The 24,025-nt window shown below is 28.9% G+C and overlaps 2 protein-coding genes across 5 annotated transcripts in view; one reads left to right on the plus strand and one right to left on the minus strand.

The window, feature by feature from the left end:
- LOC107439846 (ileal sodium/bile acid cotransporter) overlaps window positions 1–10,930 on the plus strand; it is a 34,980-nt gene extending 24,050 nt beyond the window's left edge. For all 4 annotated transcript variants that reach the window (XM_016052576.3, XM_016052577.3, XM_071178406.1 and 1 more), the window contains exons 2-6: window positions 1,492–1,697; window positions 3,363–3,567; window positions 4,891–5,151; window positions 8,298–8,487; window positions 10,122–10,930. In XM_016052576.3, coding sequence (XP_015908062.2) covers window positions 1,534–1,697; window positions 3,363–3,567; window positions 4,891–5,151; window positions 8,298–8,456 — 789 coding nt within the window. In that variant the 5' untranslated portion in view covers window positions 1,492–1,533 and the 3' untranslated portion in view covers window positions 8,457–8,487; window positions 10,122–10,930. The remainder of the gene's footprint in view (window positions 1–1,491; window positions 1,698–3,362; window positions 3,568–4,890; window positions 5,152–8,297; window positions 8,488–10,121) is intronic.
- LOC107439842 (bromodomain-containing protein 140) lies at window positions 9,973–23,306 on the minus strand. Its single transcript, XM_043041094.2, has 3 exons — window positions 18,406–23,306; window positions 14,660–14,755; window positions 9,973–12,309 (listed from the first exon to the last, which is right to left on the minus strand). Exon 1 carries the CDS (start codon window positions 23,161–23,163, stop codon window positions 18,865–18,867), a length of 4,299 nt encoding a protein of 1,432 aa, XP_042897028.1. The 5' UTR covers window positions 23,164–23,306; the 3' UTR covers window positions 9,973–12,309; window positions 14,660–14,755; window positions 18,406–18,864.
- Between the last annotated feature and the right edge of the window lie 719 nt (window positions 23,307–24,025).

Consider the following 24,025-nt stretch of genomic DNA (forward strand, 5'->3'; position numbering starts at 1 on the left):
GACATAAAGAAAAGAGTGCTAATAAAGTCGATGATTTGATTTATTATAATGTATCCAACCATAAATAGATGTATTTAGGATTTTTAATATATTTTCGCATAGCTTAATGGGGAAAAAATCTCAAAAAACCACCATATATAGAATTGCTTCATTTTTCAAGATGTTACACAATGAAAATTTCAATGTATTTATGTGTAGGTGAATTTGGCTTCATGATACTGTGAGGAGAGTATGATACCGACAATGTCAACTTTTATCTGTCAAAAGGTACCCCAAATAGAATTAAGTTAACTTGTCTTATATTCTAGTGAATTGATATTTAATAATTGTAGTGGTAGACACGCCACAGTATTCCCCCACTAGAATTATATCTTTTGTTGTTGACGTATGCCTGTTTAAGGCAGAGGGGTGCGATTGCTCTTGTTTTCCAGTGGCGCCATCTATGGCCATGAATTCGACTTCTGCCACACCCATACGTCGCACCCGTTAATTGGATAGAACCTTTCATACATCCATTCATTCATCCACAGATCGTAATTATGACCTGAATCAGAGAACGATCAATCTCCAATTCAGCACCTCCGGAGGTATTGATTTGTTATTGGAAGATGGATGACTTTGCGACTCGACAGATTTAACGTGCATCAATCACCATTTACTGTACACGGGGGATCTTCGGCCGGCGGGGTTAGAACCCACGAACTCTCGGACATGGGCCCAGCGCCCTACGACCAGGCTATCCCGGCCTTAATTATCTCTCTGATGACAGAATTCGATGATTGATAATCACTAGTTGATTCATTGCTGTTCAGACGCCGGGAGAGCCGTATTAAGATCACGGTTGTGTGCTAATAGCAGTCGACTGTGTGCAGGCTTCTTGGTGAGTGTGTATGATTGAGACTGAGAAGCAACAGCATGAGGAGGACAATGTCGCAGTCAAAAATAGTAAGTCAACTGTTCAATGTAGACCATCCATCGAAGTGGACGTTACTGTCTGGGTAGGGTTGTTCAGATCACGTCCGGTTCACCAATGTGAGGAAAGAATGTTACCGACAATGTCAACCCTCATCTAACAAAAATACCCCCAAGATAAAATTGAGTAAATATGTCCTTTATACTAGTAAATTGGTATATAATACCTGAAGTGGGAGACACGCCACAGTACCAATAACCGATAAGTTCAGATTTTTAAGATATTTGCATTTAAAGGATAATAATATAAAGTTGGAGAACTTGAAATTCGTGATCGAAAAAAATTTGAACAATTAGTTATCATTATTGATAGTTGGTAATAAAATGTTTCAGTATTAAAATTTAATAAATTTAGAAACCTTAAAATTGAAGTGCCTTTTGAACGAATAAGAACAAGCGTATTTTACGCTTAGCATTATCATTAATATTTAAATATAGTATTATTTTCTTACAGTATAATATTTTTTTTAATAAAAAAGATCTCTTTTTTTAATTTTCTTCCCTTGATCTCTTCTGTAGGTGAAAAATCACATAAAACATCCCCTTGGCATTGGAATTGGGATGGTCAGCCAATTCTTTATCATCCCACTGACCACATACACTTTATTGAGGAGTTGCGGAGTTAAAGGGCATCACGCCACTGGTGTTCTAATCATCTCTTGCTGTTGCGGGGGCATGTTATCTAATGTCTTTGCCTACTTCAGCGACGGAAATTTATCTTTAAGGTATTCTTAATTTAGTGATGTTTTATTATTCCATACAATCAGATTTTCTTAAAGATAATACATACTTCTCTTGGATTAAGATAAGAAGCGCTAAATATTTCAAAACAAGAAAGATACAGAACGGACCCAAACTTCCGATCGCTTTCTTGACAATACTCATAGCAAGGGGGTCAGAAGAGTACACTTGCACCTCTCTGGAAGTAAAAATTATATTTCCTTTTAAATTTTATTAATTTTATTTTAAACAATTACAAATTATACTAGTCCCTAGTAGTAATTGCCCTATTAAAGTCACCCTTATTGAAATAGCATTTTTAAATTTAGTACTAAGACCAATTTAGCTTTTAAATAACTCTCGATTAAAGTAAATAACTCTCCCAATAAAGTAAATAACTCTCGATTACAAAATGAAAAAAACAATACATTTTCCTAAAACTAACTTTTTTTACTTATACATTGTTTTTAATTAATTAATTTACAGGATTTACAGAAAGGGGATAGTTCTAATTTTTTTTATGCAATAAAAAGTTTTGTTAAAATTTTATTGCATAAAATTTTAGCAAAGTAACGATTAAGTAGCTTTAATTTTATTATTAAATGTAAAATATCTGCCTTGCATTAATGTTTTGATGTACACACGTAAAATATTTTTCAAAAATACAAAGATATATATGTGTGTGAAGCATTGTCATAAATATTATCACTGTACGCGCTCTTGAACTATAGAGACTAAGGATTGGGGCTATCTCCCATCCCCTTTATTTTGAGAGTCTAAAATCCAAAAGTCATAGAAAAAAAAACTTTTTAATTCTAAAGAAGTACGCTTCTATGTTTGATTTAGTAACTTAAAATATCGTTTGAACAAATTAGTTAACATATTTAAGATTAGACCCTCAAATGATCACGATTGCATCTTAGTACGTTAGAGTTAAACGTCACATAGAATTAAACAAGTAAAAAGAATTGTGCATGAAATAAAATCCACAAAACAACTGAAGAAAAAGTGCAACACATCTGTTTCCGGATGCCATCAAGAAATATCAACATTACATTTTAATACTTGTTGAACATCGAAAAGGCTATGTATATCAAATCGTTCGTTCCTTTTGAACAAGTAAAAATTCCTTGACATAAATAAAATTCCAAAAATTCAGTTATACCTTCAACCATTATTTTAATTCCAATGTGGTGCCAGAGGCAAGGTATGAACTTAACCCCCCCCCTCCCTATAAGGAAATTTATTGTACCTTTTCGTAGAAAAATAGAATAATTTTATTAAATAAATTAAAATGTATGAAATGATTAATTAGGAATTCAATTTAACTGAGTTCTTGAGTGAAAATATTTTTAAATAAATGTCTTGAAATTGATTACCATTTATTATAGTGCCATTGTTATATACCATTCATATATTATGTTACCATTATTATAATATTACCATTACCATATTTACCGTTTCAAGAATTGAAGGTATTGAGTCATTTTTATATCATCTCAAATTACATAATTTATAATTGTAAAATCCAATTTATTACGGTGGAGTATACAATGCAGCAATTTTTTATTTATTTTTATAAAATTCGATTATTTATTTTTATAATTTTTTTTTAATTTTACTTTTTTTTTTTAAATTAAGAAATGAGTTGAATTTATTGTTTTTTTAAGTGTGGCAATGACGATTTTGCTCTCATTAATGGCCTTGGGCATGATGCCATTCAACCTGTGGATCTATGGCAACAGCTTTGAAACAGATGATTTAATTATACCCTATGGAAGAGTAGCTTTACACCTAGTATTCATCTTAGTGCCAATAATAGGAGGCAAACTGCTCCGATGGAAGTTTCCAGATACATACAAATTCTTTACAAGGGTATGTATAGCGATATGCTGCAAACACAAATGATTTTCAAAAATAAAAAAGAAGGTTGAAACAACGAGCTACAATGATAAAAAAAATTTAAAAATAATTTTTTTTTTTTAATTTTTTAAATACAATAGTGTAAACATTCACTCCTTATAAATTAGTATTTCCAATAATAACTTCTTCAGGTTAACAGGGCCTGACCATGGTTAACTTGGGCCCAGAACCGGTACTTCGGTTTAGTGCGCCCTTTAAAAATGTACCCCTCTTAATTTTCATAATTAGGAAGTCTCAATTAAAAACAAAAAGTCCCACTTTAAAAATAAAAAAAAGAAACTCCACAATGTTACGAAAATCTGTATAAGTGTTTAATATCACTTTCTGAAAATAAAATAAAAATCTAAATTATGAATCTTGAATAGAATACTAATTAGTATTTTTTAAAAATAGGTAATAACTTCAAATTCCCATTTTATCTCATAGATATCATTTAAGTAGAGAAATGAAAAATTTTTGTTCCTTAAAGTAATCAATAACACTGTGGAACAAAATTTTTGTGGCATTTATACAAATGCATAAATGATCTTGTCTAATTAACATACGGGTATTTCAAATCTAAAATTATATTCATTCCTAAATCTAGATTATTGTTAAAATGACATTTTTAGTCTATTTTTTTGTCGAAATGTACAAGTTTAAAAAAGTTATATATCAGGGGGTCACGTAAATGCTGCGAATTCATAATGAAGGCTCTTTCATTATAAATTCTTTTCAGCAATTAATTAGCTATTTTGCTGATACAATTTTATGAGTTCGTAACACTTATTCATAACTGTTATGTATGTTAAGTTCAATCCATCTTCAGCATAAGCTGATATTATAAAAGGCGAAATATGAAAAGAGCAACTAATCTTTAGAATGAATTGCGTTTAATTGTGGCATAGTTTGGAGTGATAAAAATATACTAATTTCTGGATTTTCTGATAATTGCTTTGTGATTTGACGAAAGAGAAAACAACCATAAAATGAATTTAAATTGCTTAAAAAAGAACTTGAAAACTAACACATTGACATTGATTATTTGAAGCATAAATTAAAAGACAAAAAATGCTCTTCCAACAGATATAATTCCATTGATATAATTTTCAACATTTGTCACCTAAATGTTGAAAATGTTACTGGCGATTTTCTAAAGAAATAACGTTTTAGTAATGTGAAAGAGCTCCGAAAAATAGTCTTAAAATTAGCTTTAGAGTTTTGATTGTTTAAAGACTTGAAAACTAACAGGTTGACATTTATTTGATGCACAAATTAAGACATCTCTTCCCACAGGTGGCGAAATACATAGGCTTCATTGGTATCATTTTCTGCATTATCTTGATAATTATTTTTTTCCCAAGAATGTTTTCAAGCGTGCCAAGCAACGTAAGAGGAATACTTCTCATGCTTCCCCCACTTGGTCTCTCCCTGGGATATGTTCTGGCTTATAGTTTTAAACAAGATATGCCGGTCAGAAAAACAATAGCCACAGAATGTGGAATACAAAATGTCTCAACTGCAATAGCCATTATAACCTCTTCACTTGAACCCGAGGTAAGATTTTAGTGTTTGCATGCAAGCTGATATGTAAAACCATTCTTAATCATTTGACAAAGATGGAAAGGGACACAGTCCTTTTTATATATTTGTTTTAATTAAAAGCAAAAATATATATTTCGGAGTTTTTTAATTGTTAAAAAAACTATCTAATAGTATCTAAAAAATCAGTTAGATAATCTGAATTATATTCGCACTAAAATATAATATCCCCCAAAAAAATTGTTTGAAAAAAAACATTTCTTTCATATTCAAATATTTATCAATAATTGATTTTAAATTAAAGAAATTTAAATGATAAATAACCGTTTCTTTCAGATCTAAATAACAGCAAATTTGAAAAATTATTGCTTGGAAATGAGCCGTGTTCGAAAAATTTTTACCTTTAAAGCAAAAAGAGACACTGGTGTTTCATACTATATTTCGCAATAAATTTTTAAGATGCTAAATATACAATTTTTCACTTATTTTGACCTATAATAATACAAAATAATGAAAAAAACGTAAGAAAAATATATTTCATAAAAATTCTGTGTCATAGGTTTAATAAATATATTTAGACTCCTTGTACTATCCGGCTATCAAGAGAACTACTCTAGATACCAGACCAGCATGCTGAGGATACCAAACATAAGTGACTTTGAATAGGGGTGAAATGTTAAATGTAACACTTAGGTTTAGCTTAAGAAAGTCATATTATTTCTTCAATTTTCTTCCATGCCAAATGATTTTACTCTTGTTTCCAAATCAGCAGATTACCTCACACTTTCAGTCTTGACTCGTGATAGCTAACAGTAAGCATAAAAGTAGTATACATATTGAGCGACACAAATTATTCGAGAAAAGCGTTTTGAAACTTGGGTTGTCATTCTTGCAGAAAACTAATCCCTCACAAAAAACTGGAGGAAACTGAAAATGAGCAATACACTTGTTTAGCAATTTTTTACATTCCCTTTTTAAAAAAAATGTTTATTTTCTTATTCTGAATTTAATTTTTATGTAGAATTTTAAAATGTATTTACATACAATCCAAGAGTCTGATTATCTTTTCTTAACTATATTTGATTATTAAAATTAGTATGTTGTTTATAATTGTAAATTCAAGATGTATTTTTAATATTCAATATACTTGGAGAAGTGTGTATGTGTTTAATGTATGATTTGTTAAATAGTATTAATATAATTGATTAATATTTTAACAATATATAATTGTAAAATAAGGTTTTACTCCACACCTTTGTGTAAAATAGTTGAGAGAAATAATTATTTTAATTACTTATGGTTTCATTAAATTTATTATTTGTTTGTTTCCAATTGTTGCTTTAAAGTTTTCACTTATTTAACATTATATATTAAATAACTTGAATAATACCATTACTTAATCTAGATTGCAATTATAAACTGCCTAAATTTTTTTATGAAATATTTTTCTTTTTTAAAATAAGTTTTTTTCATTTCTTCCACTTGAGTTGGAAAACTTTTTTCTTCCAGAGCAGGATTTTCCCCCATGAAATAAAATTCTCTGTTAAAAACTGTAACCAATCACTATTGAAATGGCACAGGGATTAAAATCACACAAAATCTGACTATTTGAGAATAAAGCTCATAGCCTTGCTAAAGACAAAACATTTTAAATCAAACTAAATATTTTATTTTTTTGATGATGTCTTCTATTTTTGCAAACCACAATAATAATCAATTAAAGTGCGAAATATTTTTCTTCCTTCTTATTCAGTACATATTAATTTGTAATCCTTAATGTGCATAGTTTTTGCCTTAATTTTAAACAATGATTCTTAGAAATTTATAAATATCAAGGACATTTAGTACAGGTACAGAATCCCTTGTGCAATTCCTTTTGTATAATGATCATAAATAAAAATAATTATGAAAATAAGGCTTTGGAGAAAATAAATTTATTCTTTTCAGGGCATAAAATAAATTACTTTTGTAATAAACTTCAATCCCGCTTAAAATTTCCCTTATACTTTTCAACAGTTATCACACTGTCACCCTACATTTTTGCTTTAGATCAAACGAAACTTAAGTTATTTTCTCCTTTTAGTTTTCTTAAAAAATGCAGATTTTAAGTTTACTTTATTTCATTAAAATTGTAAATTTTTTTTAAAAATTTTAAGTAAAAGCCACACCATTGATTGAGTCGACAAATTACTTTTGATACATATTAAGTTAGAGGGATAATTATGATTAATTTTCCTTGAATTTTATGAAATCCAGAACCAATCGATTCTTCAAAATTTTGATTTTTTTTCTTCGTATTTTCGATTTTTTTTTTTTATTAAAAATTGTCTATTAAGTTAAATCAAAACCCTACCACAAAAATGTTAAAATCATCTTTTAATATCAGAAAAGCTTGATTTTAATAATATATAGTTAAATAGCACTAGATGCAATAAATTAAACTTGGCACATAATTAGAAACCAAATAGTCTTCTTAAGAGTGTTTACCAGAACATACCTTGAGAGCTCAAAAATAAAAGTAATGACCAACCCTTACATATATTTTTAAAATCTGTGTGAAAAAATGTATATATTAGGAGCCGCAAATTAATATTTAAATGAAGCAACAAAAAAAAACTATCAAAATCGAACCAATCTAATTTATGAAAGTGAAACTGAAAACATCAAAGATTGAAACACCTACAAGTTCCATCAAGCAATCAAACTGGATTTAGTGTATTTCAATCAGCTTTCTCGCGAGTAATTCAACAGATTTTGATAGCATTTTTGACCTGCATGCACATATCAGCTATTACTACATATTTTGGTCTTCATTTTGACTAATTTTTAAAAAAATATATTAAGAGCAGTTATTATGGCACAGCTCAAAATAGAAATGCTGTATTATTTATCTATATCCACTGCTTTTAGCCAAAAGTAAATAATCATTTACTTCTTATTAATTTAATACAAGCTCTTTTCTTTTAGTATCTAATGACTAAAGAGCAATAATAAAAATATCAATATAATAAAAGAATTAATAAAAAATTTTATTTGATTTGAGTAATATAATTCAGAATTTCATGCATTAATTAACGAAAAAAAATTAGAAAGTTGAAAAAATGTTTCTTATTTATGCAATATAACAACTTGAATGTCTAATTAAATTTATATCTTTCTAGTTTCAGGATTCCATGCTTCTTCTTCCCTGGTTGTACACATTTGCTGTAATGAGTGGTGGATTAATAATATGCCTTTTATATCAAACATCCAAGCTGTACAACACTCTTAAGGCTAAAAAGGAAAATGGTTTTAATTTAGAAATGTTAAATGTATCTTGATTAGAAAAGCATCCAAGTACATTATCTACCGGTTGGTATCACTGTTTAGTTATAATATGAACCTATTAATACATTTTTAAATTTAAATAATCATGAAAATGCAAATTATTTAATAACAGTAGTTAAAATAGTGTAAAGTGATTTGAATTTTTTAAATATAAAATAGTATTTAAGCTGTTTTTGGAAGCTTATTAACAGTAATAGTGGTGTACTTTAGAAAAGTATTAACTCATTAATACCTTCTCTTAATATAGATCATTCAATGTAAACTAGGGATTGTTCCCATTTTAATTTTGATAAAATTTTGTAATGTGTGAGCTATTAAAATAGATTCAGCTAAGTTCTAAACTAAAATTGCAATAACTTAATTGAATTTTTTGTGTATCTGCCTTTCAGAGAAGCAAAAATTTTACATTAGAATTTAGAAACAAGTAAATATTTTATAACGAAGTTAAGGAAATGTAAGTTCTTTATGCTTAGCTTATTTTTAGATTAATTTTTCTTTTGGAATCAAAAATTATAAATAACAAGTTAGAATTTACCATGAAAAAAAAAAATTTTTAATAATTTTTTCATTTCTTGCAAGGAATTTTTAACTTAAAAAGAATCCTGTCACAGAGAATTACAACTTATAGGTAACATTTTAATGACTTTAAGTAGAAAATCTTCCTAAAACAACAAAAATTTTATTGTAATTTTATAATTATGTAGCTAACTAAAAATATACAGGGGTTTGACAAAATAATGCTAAGATTCCAAAACTAACTCATTTTTTCCTATTTCTAAAGAAATACTTAGTTATTTTAAAACTTCATAAGTGTTTAAATCACGTGATTTCTTATACATATCAATAAAGTTTAAATGTTTCAGATATCGGGAATAAATTCCGAATAAAGAAGAATTTTTTTGAACAATCTAAGCCGAAAAATACAAAGTATTATAACTCATGTCAGATAACTGCACAAATTTACATATAGACTAGCGGCTTTTATTTTATTATTATTTTTTTGAATATTTCTGCAGTTATAGTAAGAAAAATTATGAATATTTTTATAAACTAATTTTTTTGACTTATCTCCATAAATAACTTTAAGCTGAGTTAACGCAATTTTTTCACATGATAATCAATGTAATTAACATGAGTTACAAGCTTATGGCTGTATTTTTCGGTATAGGATTAATCAAAAACACTTTTTTTTTTGTTGATAATTTATTGCCGGTCCCTCAAACCTATAAAAGCGTTACACTTGATAATTTTCATGACTTAACACTTAAAATAATTCTTTTTCTTGAGAAATTTGAAAAAAATTAGGTAGTAAGAAGCGTTTTCTTTATTTCGCCCAACCCCTGTACTTCCTGATACACACTAGTTTTTATTATAGAATGTACGACATTGGCATCTTTAAAAAAAAGTCTGATATTTCAGTTTGACATCATCAATAAATTTGAATTCTGTTTTCTCTATAAAATAAGATGAATATTAGTATGTAACACAAATTTAAGGCACAGTTATAAATACTTTTATCTTTGCTTTATTACAAAAATTATATTTACAATTTCATACAGTGGTCATTGCATAGATTTCTTTATTTGTATTTTTAAATTTGCTAAATATGCAGAGTAACAATAAACATAATAAACAAAGACTTAAACCAATTATTTTAGGTACATTTCACAGATAAGGAAAACATATGAATAATGAATTTACTAATTATACAGTGGAGTCTCCCTACAATTGAATATTTAAAGGTTATCTAATTTTGAAGAAAGTTTGAATTGAAAATTGATATTATCAAAGAAAATAACATAGGACTTGACACTCTACCACTTTTTAGAAAAGGAAAATGAACTGCCAAAGATTTTATATTGTACAGATCAAGAGATTTGAGCAATGTAATGTACAGTGCACAGTAAAATAAAAAGGCCACCCTGAATAACTTTTACTTTAATGATCAGATTCATCCCGTTCCAAGACTGAATCTTAATTGTTCAAAGGGTGTGATCTCAAATATGTTAATTGATGCAAACGATATTTTAAGCAACGAATTCAGACACAAATTCGTACTTTCTCTGAATAAACTTACCTTTTTTTCAACAGACTCAGATTTCGGGATTTGAGGGTCATAAATTCGAATTCGTTGAAAAAGAAGGTATGTTTCTTCAGAAAAAGTACATTTTTGTGTCTGAATTCGTAGCTTAAAATATTGTCTGCACTAAGTAATTAGCATATGAGGCCACCTTCGAGATAGTCCTAGAATGTGAAGGCTCGATTATTAGATCCAAAGTTATTCTGTGTGGTCCGTTTTGTATTTTGTACACTGCACAACTTTTTAGATGTAGAAAGTTAACATAGTGAATATTTTTCAAGTAAAATACAGTAGGTATATATTACTAGAAATTGATGAATTGTCTTCACTTTTAAGCATTTTATTTCTATAATTATAATAATAAATTTATAGTATGTGATGTATTAATTTTTAAGTCATATCATACTGCTACTCATTATATACTTTTCACTTAAATAACTGAAAACATCTCTAACCTCTGTATAGTGGAACAGTATAGCAAATTTTTCAACTGGAACCAGATTATTTAATTATAGAAAGACTTCACTTAACTCATAAAAAAATTTTGTGCATTTAACAGCAAAAAGTAAGAAAATAAAATTGCAAAAATGTGCAAAATGTTTGTACACAACTGAAATAAAAAAATACATAACCACATATGCCAGAGAATACTAAGTAAAAATAGTGCAATCAATATTTCTTAAATAACTTTAAGGAATGTTTAAAGCAAGTAGTTTGCCTAAACAATATTTTAGTCTTTAAACATAACTTTTAAAATAAGAGTAATCATAAGGTATAAAATTGAAATTTATTCTAAAACAATGTTTAAAAGTCACAAATATTTAAATCTTATTAAACATTTCAGTTTTGCATAGTTTTATCAGTAGGAAAAACGGTGGAGATTGTAAAACAGAGATTACATCAATCAATAGAATCTTTTATATCACACTAATTGAGTCAAGTTAATGAGTAATCATGAAAGTTAATGAGTAAAAGGATTTCCAAATATTTAAAAATTATGGTACAGCAGTGAGATCATTAACAATAGAATTTTTGCTTTTAATAATGTGGAAAACTCTTTCAGAAATTTAGGCCAATGTACGAAATAAATTTATGGACAACATAAAGTGACAATGCATTTGAGGAGGATATTCTCACCCAATATCATCTATAAATTAATTTCATGCATTAATTCAGATTTCTAGAAGTTTCCACATCAATATAAAAAAATATATATATTAATTTGGACCCATATTCGTAAAACATCATTATAAAATATAGATATATTAATTTCTTAAACTTATTCGGAAATCATTGATATTTGGTTTTACAGTCAATTTAAAGTTTGCTACTCTTTAAATCTAAATTTGCTTCAATTAGTTCAATGTAACCTCTTTTATCAAATTTTATTCCCTCTGCCAATTTAACTAACTTTCGAAGGAGAACTTATATGACACCATTACATGTTAATGTTTTAATAAAACTTTGCTATTTGTGATTTTTGAACAATTTTAAATTTAAGTTTCTTGGCATCTATTTCACAAGTGATAAACACTTTAACTATATAGTTAAATTTTTTTTTTTAAATGATGATAAATATCCACTATTTTAACAAAAGGAAAAAAAATGCAATGTTATTTTGAGACGCAAAAAGATCATTTGAAGTGACTTTTCATAACAGAACCAGCATTACAGGATAAGGTATTTCCTGAACCTAGTTTCTTCTCCATATCTTGTAACTGTTTGCAAAGCACCTGCACTTTCTCAGTGAGCTGTTCTTTTGTTTCCTATAAAACAAATTAAAACTTTACATACAAAAACTTTATAAATTTAAGTCTCTCCTGTCGCTAACAAAGAGTAATCAGTCTCATTAACCAAATATATAACCTTTAATATTCATAAGCTATAATAAATAACTGACTCTTACATCAAAATTGCCAATTTTTTCATTTAATTTAAACAGACTTTAACACTTATTCGTAAAAATCAATAGTACATTATTTTATCTGATTTTGTCTTGAAAATCTATATTAATTTTTGATTATGTTTCTATTAAACACAAAAAAGAACATTAAATTACTGATATTATAATATCAGTAATTTAACTATAGCAAAGAATATTGTTTTGGAAGTAGTTCTTTTTTAATGGTATAGATAATTCAGCTCTACACATACATGAAAGTTTTTAAATTTCTACACAATTTGCAGAGGAAAGAAATTAGGTATGTTTGAGAACACTTACAGAAGAAGAGGGATGTTTTAATTTTTTGGTATTTAACTGTTCATATAGTCTCGAATAAATAACATTTTTGTAAAATTACCTATATACTTCTTAATAATAAGTTTTTTGGCGAAAAATAATTTTGAAATTTCCAAAACAAGATCCTGGCAGGAAATATCAGTCAACGAAAGTTTAAAATAATTATAAAATGCATTAATTACAAAACTTTGTTCGATTTTGTCTGTTAATTACGCTTAATTTGAAAGATAATTTTAACATATCTTTCTTACATCTTAAATAATTTGTCTTAAATAAATGAGGTAAACTGATTCAATTACACAGTTCCTACTGAGTTTATTTACCTATTGAATAACATTGGGAAACCAATATTTGCTGAAAGAAAGTCACCAACTATTAAGTTGCAAAAAAGCTTTAAAGAAAGAGTAGAAACAGGGATTAATTATAAATATAAATAAGTTAATTTTTATATTAAACTGCCAGAACTTTAATCTTTTGCATTGAAATAGTTACTAGTTACTTTAATGTAACTAATAATAATAAAAAAAAGGTTTTATATCAAGGAATAAGAATTCAAAAAGATGAAGCTATTTTAAGTCAAACTGAACTTTTCAACAGTTAATACAGTCGAACCTGTTTATCTCGAATCTCACAGGAAAGGCGAAAAATTCGAGATAGAGAGGTTTCAAGTTATACAGGTACTATAAAGAAATTAAATTTAATTAAGAAATTTGATTAAAAGTGCTTTGTTTTTAGTAGAAAAATATAGACATTTCTTTAAATTAATTATACCACATACATCTATTTACATAACAGTTTTTTAACATACATTTAACACTGAAAATAATAAATAAGATTTTTGACTGATAACCTTATTTGTTTCAATTATTCTTTTGAGGTTAGAAAGATCGCAAATTCCTCATAGATCGTTTTCTATAGTTCACTTTATCCTTTGATCCATTGGTTGCAATTTTGAGGTCAAAATGAATTTCTATTCTTAGCTTTCTTATCTATGTTGAAAAGCTAACCCCTGATGGTCACTACTCATTAACCCCTCACTTACTGCCAGAATCATTGTATTCCTTACTAGTTAAGGAAGTGCAGGGATAGTGATTGAAATTTCAAGAAACACCCCCAACCTGTTCATCCTTACTTCCTGTGGATTCACGAAATTCATCTCTGTCTACGAGTTCTGCTGATGAGGAAAGTTTTGACATTTGTGCTCTATAATTAGAAATTCGAGAAATGGAGGTTTTGAAGGGAAAAAAATCGACATAAACATGGAAAATAAATTTATTTTAGACAGTAAATGTAGGGAATTTTAAAAATTTCGAGATATAGAGGTTTTCAAGATAAAGAGGTTCGAGATAAACAGGTTCAACTGTATTAGGTTGCGAAAGCAGTTCTTCCAAATTGAAAATATACCAGATCATGTAAATTATTTTTAATTGAAATTCACATCTCTCCCTAAAACTATTAATGGGGCACATCACTGTCGGAAAAACATGCGATTTGATTTACATAAAGTAAATTTATTAAAATCAATTTACTTAATTTATAGAACTAAACTAGTATGACCATCTCCGTATTTTCATTTGTGCTTTAGTCTCCATAGTACAAAGTATACTAAGTAACTATCCCATTTACATAAGTATTGAGTATTTTTACGCATAAAGAAGCACTGATAGTGTGAAGACAGAAACAGAACTTTGTTATCAAGAAAATAAGTATTAAATAAATACTACATGACTTTAAAGTGCTTAACATTCAGGTGAGTAAAAGTGCAACTCTAGAATTTTCAAAAATTTTTTCAACCCCTTCAACTTATTATAATTTAAAAATAAATGAAAGTAAATAGAAAGCTAAAAATCTAGACACATTTAATGTATGTGACTAACCTCCTGAGCTTTGACAAGAAGGTTCATTTCCCTTTTTAGTTCCGCCAATTCTTTCTTAGAATCTTCAATAGCACTGAACAAGGCAACTGGGTTGAGCTAAAAACAAAAATAATTATTAAAAGAATTTGTCTTGATGAAAGAATGTGAGAAAAAATATTTAAGAATTTAAGTGCATTAGTTCGGTTTAAAGCCCTTCTTCAAAGGTTTTTTCATTGTGTGAAATAAATTATTTTTAACCTTTTGTGAGTTGAAATAATTACTGATGATTGTTAAGTGAAATTTTGCAGCACCATCTATGGTGGAAAATAATATATAAGGAAAAGCCACAATTTTCTTTTGAAATGTGCAACAGTGCATAGCTTGCTGTATAAAAATATGCTAAAATTTAAGAATTATTCACTGATTTTAATGACTTTCTTGCTTCTTAACAAAAATAAATAAAAAAAAAACTAGATTTATGATATTCAAAGGAAAAAAAACAAGAAAAAAATTAATAATTCTTTAAATATTTCACATATTTTAAGCCAACACATTTTTTTAGCAAAATAATGTATATAGTATTTAACTTTGCTTCAAATGCAATCCTCCTACATGAAACTACACTGAATTATATGAGTATCAATTATTACCTATTTAAGTCACAAATTAATATTTTGGAAACACTTTGCTTCATTTTATTAATTAAAATATATTTTACAGAACTTAGATACCAAATTTTAGATTTCAAGTATTCTAAAAAAATTATTAAAGCCACTTGAGTAGCTTTGGTAAAATTTAACCACGTTTAAAAAATAATTTAAACCATAAAAATCAAAATTTGATAACTAAGTTCCATAAAAAAAAAAAATTATGAATGAGAATTATAAAATTTATTCCATGATAAAATTATAAAATTTATTCCATGATAAATATTAGTAATTTAATTAAGAAATTTAGATTCTGGTAATCCCTATAATTTAATATAGGAAGCCTTATTAATATATAATAGCAATATCTGACTCTCTTAACACATTGAACTGATATTAAAATCTATTTGATATTCTCTCAAAAAGAGCTTTGAGAAGGGCTTTAAGTAAAAAAAGTTACCTTAATCGGAAAAATTAATAAAAACTTGATGAAAAACAGTGCGTTTTTTTTTAAATAGCAGGCTTCTTATTTCAAGGCTTTTGAAAATATATTTATGATTATCTTGGGAATAAAACATTAAAAGCACTATATATGAAAAATAGCTCTATGCAAAACAAGGAAAACAAATATACTCATTGACAGTTAGTTAAAAGTTTAGTTTAAACATAAAACTTCAGAAAATAACATTAAAATAATAATTTAATGTTATATTTTCTGATAATGATGTTTAATAATGTTTATAAATAACTAAATATAACACAAAACATTTCAGAGAAAGAATTTGACCTAAATAACTTAGTTAAAGTAACTAAAGATATAAATCAACGAGCCTAGCCTGGTAAGTCATAATAAATGTTCATAAAATAGCAATATTCTATTGAATCTAAGTATACATGATACAAAATTGATTGATAAATTAAACTTAATTTTCTCTAAAAAAATCATAAAGTTTGATGGGAAAAAAAATACTTATGGACTTCAAAAGTTTGTATCTGTTAAAGATCTACTTTTAAATCCAGCTTCAAATTCTCAAAATTAGTTTTATAATGTAAATTAAAATAAATTATGTTCCAATTCAATTATATTTCAAAAATAGAATTGGTAATTTAGTAAAAGAGTGTAAGTCGTGAGTAGGTATTATTGTATGAATGTATTTGGAAATTTACTTGAAAAATGTTTTTAGAAATGAAATTTATTACATTAATTTAAATTTAATTTTTTTAAAAATTAATCTATTACTGTGTTTAAAAGCATAAAAATTATATATATGAAATGAAATTAATTGAACAACAAAAAACTGTAAAAAAGAACTTTTTTGAAGAATAGAACAATTAAACTGTTTGTTTGGATAATTAAATTTATTTTTTCTTTCATTACAAAAAATTAAATTGAAACAAAATATAAATATTTTATAAAATAATATTTTTAGAGAATAGACTAGAAATACCTACTACTAGATAATTCAAATTAAGTACATTAACATTCATAAACATAGATGTAAGAAATTTGAAGATAATAAGTGAAATTGAAAAATTTATTCTCCAAATTTTGCAAAATCTGTTAAATTGTAAAAGAAAAAAAAATTCTAAGATATTAGAAAATGTCATTTCTAATTAAAATTATCCATAATCAAATGTTTCAATTCTTTTTATTTATAAAGAATTATAATTTATATTTCAATGGCGATTTCTTAAAATAAATCATGTTACATAAATATGCTTTTTAAATTTTTTTCAATTCTTACCATTTAAGAAGATTAATACTGTACTAAAAATGTGTGTGCATTACAAATTCAGATTTTGCTAAGTAAAACTAATAATACTGAGACAAAATTATTTTCTATCACAAATTACTCAGAAGTAAAATGTGACTCTCTAATAGGCAATGCACAGTACCCTGCTTCAAAATCGAAAATCTTCAAATGTTTTTATTAGTGTGCTGCAAAACTTTAATCAGGTGTTTCTCAATTCAAAACAGTAGACATACATACTCATTCTTTTAATTTTTGTACAAAGTTTAAATAGTTCTTATATCAAAACAGAATAATTAAGTTATCAAGTGATAAAGATTGTACACTCTTAGTTTGGTTCATTGGGTTTGCAGAAAAATTTAAAAGGTGGTGCAGATGCTACAATTGAGTGAATGTTTTATCAATGTTTAACTTTATTAAATTTTTCAATTAATGTGTTATTTTTTTATTTTTCTGAATATATATATAATACAGAAATTTTTTTCATAGAGAATTTTATGTTTTAATCAGGATAAAAGGTGAGAGAAAGTAATTTATGCTGTTTTATCATAATTAGGGATAATAATTTAAATAGTTACTGTACTGTTGGATTCAAGTAAACTGTTAAAGGAAATTTAACTTCATTATTATTTATAACAGGGTGCGTAGCCAAATCTCTCAACAAAAAATAAGCACCTTTAAAGTACTTTTTAAACACTCATAAAATATTTTTAAGCACTATATGCATTAACAAAACGTAAAATAATTTTCTAAGATTTTACATGATCATGATAAAATAACTAGTTTCTGACATAGAATTCTTTTCTTGATTATGATTATATTAGCCACCATAAAAAGATTGAGAAATTTTTCTGTTCGATTTCAGAGGGTGGAAAATGAAACCTGAAATTGAGAATATCTTGCAAAATGCAGCAGAGTCACACATGAGAGTGCAAGAATCTCACTGAATGCAGCTCAGTAGAAGTATTTCATCAAACTTAAACTTGTAACATGATTGGCGCTACCATACGTTACGGACCGACGGTAAGCTGAAATGGATAGTAGTGGAATGAATTGTAAAAACGTTGAATGGAACAATGAGAAAACCACACTTTTGCATAATTCGTAGAGAAAATCGAAATCGTAAAGAAAAACAAATCTTACTCTCGAAAAGGGAAAAATTAAGCACTTTTTAAAAACACCCCACGAGAAAAGCACCTTTAAGGGCTTTTAAAAAACGAAATTAAGTAGCTTTAGGCACTTTTTAAAAATGCTACGCACCATGTTTAACAAGTATATTTAGAACACTAAAAACTGTTTCAATTAAATCATTCAATTAAAGTACTGATTCAATTAAAGAATCTAAGCATGCAGTGCTATGTATACTCACCAAAATAATTATGTCCACGAGATCCAGCCCTCAAGAAAATTTTGGAGCAGAGCAGGAGAACGAAATTTGACACTGAAAATGGCTTTAAGTACCAAATTCTTTCTCTGAAACATATAACTAGAGCTTCATTAGAAAAAGCTCAGTTACACAGGAAATATCAATAGTTAATCTCTGTCAACAATAATGGGTGATGAATATTTACAAACTGTTAAAAATGCTCATATATAAAAATAGTCCTGTACTACAAATAAAATATATATCCTTAAACAACAAGTTCAGAGAAATTGTGAAAATGTCCTCAATTGGAACTTAACTAGTTCTCTATAAGAGCTTAACTGATATCCTCTGCAGAAGATGAAACACATATGGACAAATATTTACATTGAATAATTTACATGGTGCTCAATAAATAATGCTTTATGATACAGAACAAATAAATTTTAGAAGTGAGATCTCGCATTAACTTTCAGTGTCTGAATCATTTGATATGCTGGTAGATTCCCCTGTCACACGACACCGGTGCAAAATAGCATTTTCAAAAGCCTTTTTTACAGCTTTCCGCTCAGCTGCTTTTTTGGACTCAACGAGTCTCGCTTTGTCTAAGTTGGAATCGACACCTAAAGGCTCCAATTTATCTCGAGGTAACCACTGCCAAGTTCTCTTAGTATCAAAGAATAAAACTAAATAAACATCTGACTTATAATTAGCTTTTAAAGCTACAACATCATCTGGTGGTATTGGTATTGGCACACCATTATGAAAATATCCAGAATTTGGTATATCTGGACTAATTATCAAAGCTGGATACCAAGGATATCCTCGGCATTTAGCCCAGACTAAATCTAAGGGCTGAAGAGGAATTTGCTGAAGTTCTTCTGTTCTTGCACTAACAGCAGCAGAAACGGGCTTTTTATCTTTTGATTCTTCCTCTTCGTCTTCATCATCAGTTTCATATTCAGATTCTTCTTCTTCCTCTTCTTCAGAACTACTGTTCTTTAAAGAATTATTATCAGAATCAGTACCATGATCTTTTGTATTGGATCTGTATACTTTGAAACTATCAGTTTGTGGTAAAGTTGAAAAAGGTGATAAACAAGAGGAAAGAGAGTTATGCAGTGCAGAGGATTTTCTTCTGGTAAAAACTTCTCCCTCTGTCGTCATGCTGGTTGTGCGGTTTTTCTTGGGACTTTTCTTTGCTGGTATAACATCAGTTTCAGACTGTGAACGACCTTGAGCTCTTGTAGATTTGCTACGAGTTTCCCTTTCTTTCAAGTCAAAAGATTTGTCGGTTTCAGCTTCACTAGCTTCAGAACTAAATTCTTTAATGCTATCCCTTCTAGTTGCCATAGAGCGTCTAGTTCTAGATGCTAAGATTGCTTCCTGCTTTTGAAATCTTTTATGGTGCATTACTGTAGGACTTTCAGTTTGATCTTCAGGTATGTTTGCAGATATCTGGGGTTTCAAAACAGGAGGAGATACAGCTTTTGTAGACTTGGGTGATATTGATGAAACGGAAGGACTTTTGACAGCTTTCTGAACCACCTGTTGAGATTCAGATGAAGTAGATGAACCTTTTGGAGATTTTAACAATGTAGGAGGAGGAGACAAATTTTTAGCATTTAATGATTTTAAACTATTCTTAAAGCTTTTCTTAGGAGGTCTGCCCACGCGAGGTGGCGGCGAGACCACATCTTCATCGGCAGAATCAGTTCCTGGATTTCTGAGATTACGTCCATGGAAAATTGCTTTAGAAGAAACAGTTTTCATATGATCAACACTGCATTTATCTTCTTCATCTGTATCAGTAAAAACCATATTTTGACTTAGCCCTTCTTTAGCAGCTCTTCGAAGAGGTGTACGTAACATTTTTTTCTCCTTCACTCTATTATCTTCTTTAACTTTATTTTTAACGTTTGGGAGACTACCTTCATCAACTTCAGATGAAGAGTCTTGCCATTTCTGCCTATTTCTAGTTTTATTTAAAGATGCTTTAGGCTTGACATCACACTCAGAAATGTTTGGTTTAACATCACTTTCACTGGTGCTATCTTTTATTTTTGTTCTATTTCGAGTAAAATTTCTGGGACTAGCAACAGCAATTTTCTTCTGGGATTTAAGAGAAGAAGGTCTCCCTCGTTTTTTAACAGCACTGACCTCTTCAATTTCATCTTTTACTTTGCTTAAAAGATTGTCTTTGAGTTCAGGAGAAAGCGTTAAAGACTTAATGTCACCTGATTTAATTTCTTTCTTTGTATTAGGTGTTTGATCTAAAGCTTTTAAAGACGAGTCATCTAAATAATTAGGCTTAGAATCACTAGAATGAAGTTTAAAACCAGATATACTGCGATTTCTTTTACGTTCAATAGCTGCTCGTAATGAAATTTTTCTTCGCAATATTACTGATTCGGTGCGAAGTCGTTTTATTCTTCTTGTCCTTGACACTCCAGGTTTCATTTTATAAGCCTCATCCAACTTGTTTAGACATCTATCAAGTTGCCTCTCTGGCGTTGAACGAGATTCGTTTTTACATTCTTCAGAGCCATAGTATTGAATTTCACTCTTAGCTCGAGTTTTCTGTTCCAGGAACAAACCGGTTTTAAAATCAAAATTTATAACCATAAACTTTCGGGCTTCACGTAAAACATGTCCACCTTGCTCTCTCATTTTTAGAGCTGCTTTGTAAAAAACCGTATCTTTTGAATTATATGATAAACAATTTTTAATCATCAAATTAAAATCATTTTCAAAATTGTCAAAGCTATTATAACTGTATGAGTCTACTTTTGCTAACATCGAAGATAAATCCATAGGCTGTTTTATATAATCTAAATAATCAGGTACTTCATTTAGATCAACAGGTTTGGCAAATATCTCCCCTATATCCTTTTCTTTTAATTGATCTACAACTTGACGGAACTTCACAATTAGAGGCTGAATCTGCATTTCAGTAGCAAGCTGATGAGCTCTAATGTACTCACGTTTTAATTTCTCACGTTTCCGTATTAATTCAACCAATAGCCTAGCTCGCTCTAAATCTTGACGTAATTTTTGCCAATATTGCAACTGTTCACCTAAAGAAGCAGCATCTTTATCAAGATCGGGATCTCGCCTTGATGTTTGAGATGTCTGAAGACGACGCAACAATGGCACACCATTTCTAGACTGCCTTTTGAGAATCCAGTAACTTAGCAGTCTATCTAAAAATGCTTGTTTTTTCGGCATTGAAACCATGCTTGCAATCTTAGTTAATCTTTCTGGAGGGATTGTAGGTAGAGAAACAATTGGAACAGCAGTACGCTTCTCTGCTAGGATTTTTCGAGCTTTCCTCATTTTCTCTCTTGATTTAGCTTTTGCTTTAGCTTTTTTAAAAGTGTCAGTTTTACTGTTGTCATCATCTTGACTAGTATCCATATCTGCTGGAGCATGAACATCACAATAAGCAGTTTTACGTACATTATAAGAAGTGCCATTTGCATTATTTTCTCTAACAGCTTCCATTCGCATATAAAGACCTGCCTGTTGAGCACAGGTAACATGAAATGCTGTGTAACAGTTGGCTTTATGGCATTGAATGCAAGCTCCAACACTCCTTTGTTTACAAATATAGCAAGACAATTTCCATCTAGCAGGTGGAATGTTTTCTATACTGTCTAACGGTTCTAAAAATACTGTGTTTGCAAAACAAACCTCCGGTATCCAAAGAGCACAAACCACATGAGCCCATCTTCCATCATCAGTTTGTTTAAATGCACCCCCTTTATTAGGACAAAGTACACAATCTACTGCTCTAGAGGGTGATTGAAGACACCTTCGACACAACCACTGGCCCTCAGGTATATATGGGACACCATAACACTCCTGATGTACTGCTAGGTTACACATATCACAAAAAAGAATTGCATTGGAGTTCTGGCATTCACCATCATTGCATATACAACAGACAGCATCTTCATCAATTGAAGGATTGGGATCTTTCCCAGTAGTTTGACTTTGAAAATAAGATTCCTTCTCAAGGCGATCCATGAGAAGCTCAAAAGTGTCAGGCGTCACTTCAGATAAATCATCAACTTTACGTTTTTCATTCATAAATTCCAGCCAAACACAATCCTCCTCATCCATATCATACTCTACATCTTCATCCAATTCTTCCAAAGATTTTTCTATAAAACGATAATAAGCTGTAGGCATAGGGGGTGCATCAGGAGCATTATAATCTGAAATAATACGATAAGAAGCTTCAGGAAGCTTTGGTGTATTCACAGGAGGTGGTTCTTTATGTTTTTTAGAAGCATCAGAATGACGATTGGATTTAGTAACTTTAGCTTTGGTGTGTTTCACTTCCATTTTTTCATGTTTTTGTTCAGTTTTTTTCTCAGTCTCAGTACCATCATGCAAAACAAAGTCAATTGGTTCACAAATGTTCAACTGATGAACATGGCCATTTAAATCAACTTCAACGACTTTTTGCGGTTCATTATAGCGTAAACTGTCACGAGGACTAGGTGAAACTTGCAGAGGTGAAGGAGATCTACGGTTGGCACGAGGATGCCATTTATTTTTCTTTTTTCTGATTTTAGATGAGGATGTGGAAGGAGACTGTTGAATTGGGGGATTGTCATGATCATAATTGTACAAATGAAATTGAATTCCTTGAAAACTTTTATAAATTTTTCCACATGACTTGACAGGACATTCATAAGGTGGCTTGGTTGCTCTTAAGTTTTGGCAAAATGTTTTAACATCAAAATCTAAGCCCATTTTGAAATATCAAGGGCAATACATTTCAAGTGTAAAGCTCCATCTTTTTAAGCAATTTGCTTAAAGCACCAATCCAATCACTTAATGAGAGAAATTTAGGAAAGTCAAAGGAGCACATACAATGATTCAAATTATATGTTAAAACCAACCTGCATTCCAGATTGCTTGGTCAACTCAGTTTCAAGCTGAATTTCAATAGAGTCAAGAGAATTTTCAGCGCAGGAAATCTGAAATAGAAATTTTTATTGAAATTATTAAAAAACACATGTAAAAAATTTACTTGAACATAAATATTAACCAGTTAGCAGATAAGAAAAAGAAAGAAAGAAATAGAAGTCTGTTTGTGAAAACTGTTTGCAATCACATTAATAATCTTCCTAACAGATGCTTATGAAAGCACTAATATAACTTTTAATAATGAATCTTCATACACATTTTCATATATATTATTTCTAAACTATGTCTCCCAAAACATAGTTGGAAGCTATAACTGAAAAGACATTTAGTAACAGCAATATAGGAAGAAATTTTCTTAATTTATTTAAATAATGTATAATAATAGAAATTTATTTAAATAATGTATAATAAAAAAGAGTTCGGAGCCATTAGTAAAAATTGTTTGAGGAACGGATATAGTGAGCTCCCGGTTATAGTGAACCGAAATTTCGGTGCCTTGAAGGTTCACTATACTGTATTACAGTAAGTTATACAGTTATTTTAGACTATTGTATAGAGTCAATAACATTAGTTAGCAATCCAGTGTTTTCATCATAGAAAAAAAATGGGTGAGAATTTCTCGCCCTTTCTCAAAAACAGGGTGAGATTTCAGAAAGATGTGAGATTTCCAAAGTGAGATTTCCAA

The sequence above is a fragment of the Parasteatoda tepidariorum genome, chromosome 3 (genome assembly GCF_043381705.1).
Source record: "Parasteatoda tepidariorum isolate YZ-2023 chromosome 3, CAS_Ptep_4.0, whole genome shotgun sequence".
Taxonomy (NCBI): Eukaryota; Metazoa; Arthropoda; class Arachnida; order Araneae; family Theridiidae; genus Parasteatoda; species Parasteatoda tepidariorum.

Excerpts from the sequence above, each read along its gene's own strand:
- LOC107439842 (XM_043041094.2), bottom strand. The coding sequence starts at position 23,163 with ATGGGCTTAGATTTTGATGTTAAAACATTTTGCCAAAACTTAAGAGCA.